Source organism: Petromyzon marinus, chromosome 13, assembly GCF_048934315.1.
Source record: "Petromyzon marinus isolate PM22_M1 ecotype Great Lakes invasive population chromosome 13, UKy_Petmar_22M1.pri1.0, whole genome shotgun sequence".
Lineage (NCBI taxonomy): Eukaryota > Metazoa > Chordata > Hyperoartia > Petromyzontiformes > Petromyzontidae > Petromyzon > Petromyzon marinus.
Genome location: NC_133679.1, coordinates 4712901 through 4719139, shown reverse-complemented (window position 1 = coordinate 4719139; position 6239 = coordinate 4712901). Strand labels below are relative to the sequence as shown.

Sequence of the window (6239 nt, the reverse complement as noted above, 5' to 3'; positions counted from 1 at the left end):
TGAAGGCCACTTGTGTTGTGGCTGAAACGTCGTGATTTTTGTTTTATTTTTTACCTACGTGATTTTACCGAAAAGAACCAAAGAGAAGTGAGAGTCCTCCGTCTGGCCTAGCCAGCGTGAAATAGTAGGCCAAACACTCTCAATACGGGTTCTGGAGCTTCTTCCAAGTGGAAGCTCTTCTGCCAGCAGTGGTATGAGCAAGCCACTGCAGGGCTGCATCATGAATCCGTTTAACCAAATTATAGCAGCCCACACATCCTTTGGACGTGATCATCGTCCGTGCCTCCAGCCAGCCAGCACTTTTTTTTACAATACATGGTAAAAGTACGCGTCATTAAACGTGGCCCTCCGGCCACCCATGCACCCCCTCCTCCCCTCTGCGTGCTCGGTGGTGCTTGGCCTTCGATTAGCATGGTTGGCTACGTACGGTGCGAAAGAAGTTCAACACACATACATAAAAAACGTGCGCTGGGTGGTGCGTGGCCAGCCAGAAGAAAAAAAAACACTTTTCGAAAAAAACTTACGTTTAGTGAAAGTTATATTTGATTAGTTTCACAATTTATGAATTGCATTTAAGTCAATTGACAAGGAACACATTAATTCAGCCACCATTTTGACCATGTATTCTCACTTGTACAGTTTTGCCATCTCTTTTGCAGTCATAACATGAGCATATATTTTATAAATTAGAATAGCAAGTACAGTAATTCAATCTTGCACTCAAAATTCCATTTGTATCGAGAGCGAAAGGATTGATTTTAATCAATTATTTTAAAATATATATAAGTGCTGAGTTACCTTGCATGAAAGCTTCCTCAAACTTTTACTTGAACTCATGAAGCAGCGAGCCACCTGAATTTCTTTTTTGCCATGTATACAGCAATAGATCTCATGTTGACTTTCTAGACACCAAGGAGATCGGCGTTTCACACTTGAAAAAAGTAAAACGTCGGCAGACTGGAATATCCTCACGTTGTGTACAAAACACTTTTATTATTATTAATATTCAGAGGACACGTGTAAGCCGCAGAGTTGTGCATCGTTCTGTTCAGGCAGAAGTCAATCGTTGGTTATCGCAGCAGTAAAAACTTGGCGAAGAGTGGCGGCGGCGGCGGTGGTGGTGGGGGCCAGCGTCAGCATCAAAGTTGTCTGATCCAGATCTTCAGTTGGTAAGGGCAACAAGCGCCTCCACCACATTACCCATGTGCTCGCGTAAACTCCTCTCGGCCGCTGTCCGCCCAATCTCCATTTCGTTCATCTACACACGCACCCGTGCGGCACAAAGACAAAGACCCCCCCCCCCCCCCGTTCAGACTCGGAGCCTGTTCGGACAGAGTGATGTTAGCAAGCATAAATAAATCCAGCACAGCTCACAAGGGAGTGACGTGGCCCATACCACGTCCATCCATATTGATTTATCCAGTGCTAATGGTCACAGACTGCACCAGGTACCAATTAAGTACCAAGTCAAATGAGTTCAGGTAAGTGAGGGCAGGGAGCGTATACCGTAAGTGTGAGTATAGATGTACAGTACAATGGCATTTTCTGCAATGCTTTCTGCTGCCCACTATATAACCTCGCAGCCTATAACAACCTGTTAATGCAAGGTGGTTGCCCAACCAAAAACTTTCCAGGCTGTTGATATGACCATCACACCACATATCAGAGCCAATTATTAGTTATATTAAAGACACCATGAAGACAAGTGGAGGTGTGGTCAGATGCATACATGCATGGCTGCATTGGTCTTCCCCTTTGCTACCTTCACCACACCACAATAGGTGGTCATATTGAGTTCAATTTCCATTTGCTACTGATGTGCATGAACAGGAATCAAACCTGCCAAATTCTGATTGAGGCAGTGTGTCAATTAACCACTATGATACCACACTATCTGTACACATCAACGGCCACTTGAGTGTAAGTGCATCAGTGTGACTGCCAAGCGCATTCTGAAGCCACAAAACATGATAAAAACACATACATAAATCTAATTATTTTATTCTTAAGTTAACAGAAATGAATAACATATGACCATCATATAATTGACGAACACCCTTTAAAATCTATTACGTGTTTGTTTTAAATAAGTGAAAGCCTCGTCACTCACGATTAATTCTACATCTTCTTTCCTGATCGTAACCTTGGCCAGTTCATTCTCTCTGCAGAAAATATCATAAGGAAATTAATACAATGGACCAACATTCATATGGGCCTTTGAATCAGTACCATTTTAGTAAATACACAATGAATATAGTATTCATGGCACAAAATCACTGCAAATCCACTTTAAATGAAGCCTCATGTGCATGACAACTGGTATCAACATATTTTTGAGCACGTGTTAGCATTAACAAGCCTACATTTTCCACACATTTTATGGGAATTTAACATTTTAGATGTGCATTGAGCTGGATATGATGGCGCATCCCTGTATCCACTGCATCGCACAGATTTGTTGAAACTCCCAAATCCACTGGATTGCAAGGTGGACAGATGGCAGTAAAGCAAATGAGTTCCCGAACTGTACAGAGTTTTGAGCGTTATCTCCTCGTACGCGTGGGTTTTCTGAAGGCAATCCAATGTCCTCCTATATGCAAAACACTCAAATGGAATTGGCCAAACATTCCATGGTGGGACTTTGCTAAAAAAGAAAATTGGGTTTTGAGACTGAAGCAAGACTTCCTAGATGAAGGCCATTGTTATTATAACAATATAATTGGACACATTAAGTTTACCAGTGTCTTGGCCTGCACCCTATCAAAAACATATGGCTGCTAATTTATGAGCAACATTCACAAAATGCCATGTTACGAGTAATTTTTCACACATGTAGATGTTTACTACATTACACTTGCACGTGTACAGCACTTTTTGCAAATCCACTGCTGGGCAAAGGCTTCTACATGCATGGTGGGAGGGGGGGGGGTTATTTCACCATACTTTTACAAACTAAAGTTTAACATGATTAGTGCAGCGTAGTAACAAGAGATAATCAATCCCTGCATGGTGTAACAATCGCAGCACTCACCTCTGTTGCTTGGCGGTCTGTTCCTTCGATCGCCTGTCACCGATCACTGACATGGCCTGCAAATGTGACAGCACACAAACCCCTTAAGTTAAAATTTAACCACCGACAATTGTGCATGTATGGCCCTGTGTTATGCCACTGCTGAACGAGGGCGATGCCACAGTGCGAGTCGCGAGGGTATAATGACCATACTTCACCACGCTAGTCAGTGCAGACTGGTGAAGACGGGGGGGGGGGGCATATGGAACAATGGATCTTGATGCAATGTCTTTTGCTCTCCAAAAGGTAGCCAACTTAAAATGTAACATTCAGAATTACCAAGAGCAACAAAAGCAGTCTTCCCACATTCGCATCTCACTCTCCGCTGCTTTCCAATCGTCTTCCCCCTTGTCCAAGTCTTCTCTATCACGTGGACCGTGTCTTCATAGCTCATCACTGTTACATTGCATTTATGGATTTATTTTGGTGATTTCGAAAACGTTTTTGTGGTTTGGCCATGTTTTTGTTTATTGTAGTACGGAGTTAGACTGATGGCCTTAATCTTAGTTGTCTTGTGGTTGTTGTTGTTTGACTTGCATCCCACTGGGATTTTTGCACACAGCGTTGGTGTACGATGCTATTTCAGGAATATTTTGATGTTTTTTCCTGGATTTTCTGTTTGAACAGTCACATAGTCACTTTAAGATGTTTTCTTGTTCATGTTTTTGCTTTTTTGTTTGTTGCGGTTGCACCCGATTCAAGAGCCGAATGGCTCACAGGGCTATACCAAATAAATGGAACTATGATCTCTCCAAATGACCATTTCCTATTCCACCAAAACCCCTCTCCTAAGCACTTTCTACCCACTTCCTCCTCTCCCAATAACCACCGATCATCCTCCCAGTTCCCACGTTTTCGCTTCTCACTGAATATCTCCCACTCAAACTAAACTATTTTTAAATTAAACTTTTTATTTTACCAGGTAAGGCCCACTGAACTATGTAGCTTTTTTCGGGATCGAAGCCAGGACCTCCCTCATACCAGGCGAGGTAGTTAACATCTCGCCACCGCGCCACTCACCTCGTCCACCCGATTCAAGAGCCGGATGGCTCACAGGGCTATACCAGAATAAACTGAACTGAAACTCCCCTCCTCTCCCACTCACCTCGTCCATCCCCCTCCCGCTCATTCCCCTCCTCTCCCACTCACCTCGTCCATATCTCCCACTCACCCCCTCCTCTCCCACTCACCTCGTCCATATCTCCCACTCACCCCCTCCTCATCCCACTCACCTCTTCCATCCCTCCCGCTCATTCCCCTCCTCTCCCACTCACCTCGTCCATATCTCCCACTCACCCCCTCCTCTCCCACTCACCCCCTCCTCATCCCACTCACCTCTTCCATCCCTCCAGCTCATTCCCCTCCTCATCCCAACTCAACTTCGTCAATGTCTTCCCCCCCCGCCCCGCCACTCATCACCGACTCATCTCCCCACTCCTCACGTGCCCCACGTGCGCGCGCCGCGCCGCGCGCCTCCCGGATGCCACTCACGCTCTCGAGGCTGGACGCCGAGATCTCCTTGTCCTCGGCGTAGTCGGTGACCTTCTCGAGGTCCGCCGCGCCGCTGTCATGCTTGCGGGGCTTCTCCGCGGGCTTCTCGTCGTGACAGTTCTCCTCCGCGTCCAACTCCAGGTCCGCCTCGCCCTCCGCCATGCTGCCCATCGAGCTCGCGCCGAGAAAGGACTCGGTGACGTCACGCGAGCCGCTGCGTGACGTCACGCGCGGGACTCCGACGTTTGTGACGTCACGCGCGCGGGACGGCGATTTTTTTTTGACGTCATCCGGCCCCGCGATGATTGTGGGGGGGGGGGGATTTCGTCACACACAACACACAAAAAACACAAAGGGCCGCGGACGTGACGTCATCGAGATGGTCGATGTACATGCGGTATATTCTTGGTTCTTTCGGTAAAGTCACGTAGAATGGAAACAATGAAATAATACAAATATAAAACAATAAAATTCTCACGACGTTTCGACTGCAACACAGGCAATCATCATCAGGTGTGAAAACCACAACAAGAACATTTGAAAAAAGTGGTGTTTCTTAACGTTAGCACCACGGATAGCGATTTGACAGGTTGTTCAGATGGACAAGTCCATCTATGTTTGGAAAAGAGGAAGGGGGAAACGCAAAAAAATAATGGATGCGGTCTTAAAGCCACACATAGCCAGTGAACTCAAGCACGTACACCAAGCTCTTAAGGCTAATGGTTACTCCGACTACACAATCCGCAAAGCTATCACTCCAACCATGAAGAAGGACCCTCTTGAGGAGCCTTTCAAAACCATCACTTTACCCTACATTACGGGGATCACAAAAAAGATCTCCAAAATCTTGAATAAACACAAGATCCAGGTTCGATTCAACACATTAAATAAAATCCGTGATCTGGTTCCGTCTGTAAAAGATGTGATTCCGGACATACAGTACCCTGGCGCCTACAAACTAAGTTGCCTCTGTGGTAGTAGTTACATTGGAGAAACCAAACGACATGTCTCGGACCGCATTCGTGAACACAAAGCAGACCTGAAACACGGTAGGACCAACACCTCGGCCGTAGCAGATCACTGTTATAATTCAGTAGGTTCGCATGACATTGACTTCTCCAAGACAGAGGTTCTTTGCAGGCCATCTGGCTACCATGAGAGATTCGTTCATGAGGCTATCCACATATACAAACACAGAGACAATTTCAACCGAAAAGATGGATTTTGGCTTAGCAATCATTGGAAGGATTTGATAAACCATTTCGGGTCTTAATTGATTGATCACGCTTAAGGTGGGTTTCAGACCGCATCCATTATTTTTCGTCTCCCCCCTCCTCTTTTCCGAACATAAATGGACTCGTCCATCTGAACAAACTTCCAAATCGCTCTCCGTGGTGCTAACGTTAAAAACCCGCCACTTTTTTCAAAATGTATTGTTGTTTTCACACCTGATGATGATTGCTTGTGTTGCAGTCGAAACGTCGTGAGAATTTAATTGTTTTATATTTTTATTATTTTATTGTTTCCCTTCTACGTGACTTTACCGAAAGAACCAAGAATATGAATCCCTGTAGTCACGAAAGCTTTAAATCAAAATGTACTTGCAGTAGTTATTCTATGGTTCTTTCGGTAAAGTCACGTAGATATCAAATAGAAAAATTAAAGTGAATAAAAAAAT

At 45.0% G+C, this 6239-nt stretch overlaps 1 protein-coding gene across 1 annotated transcript; it reads right to left on the bottom strand.

Moving 5' to 3' along the window:
- Nucleotides 1-520: 520 nt before the first annotated feature.
- HYPK (huntingtin interacting protein K) lies at nucleotides 521-4775 on the bottom strand. The gene is made up of 4 exons (XM_032953185.2): nucleotides 4562-4775; nucleotides 3032-3087; nucleotides 2111-2162; nucleotides 521-1258 (listed from the first exon to the last, which is right to left on the bottom strand). The coding sequence occupies exons 1-4, from the start codon at nucleotides 4730-4732 to the stop codon at nucleotides 1163-1165; spliced, it is 375 nt and encodes a 124-aa protein (XP_032809076.1). The 5' UTR covers nucleotides 4733-4775; the 3' UTR covers nucleotides 521-1162.
- Between the last annotated feature and the right edge of the window lie 1464 nt (nucleotides 4776-6239).

Coding starts and splice junctions, on each gene's coding strand:
- HYPK (XM_032953185.2), bottom strand. CDS start 4,732: ATGGGCAGCATGGCGGAGGGCGAGGCGGACCTGGAGTTGGACGCGGAG. Junction 2,163..3,031: donor CAGACCGCCAAGCAACAGAG/GTGAGTGCTGCG, acceptor TATTTTCTGCAG/AGAGAATGAACTGGCCAAGG. Junction 1,259..2,110: donor AAGAAGATGTAGAATTAATC/GTGAGTGACGAG, acceptor GTGCGTGTGTAG/ATGAACGAAATGGAGATTGG.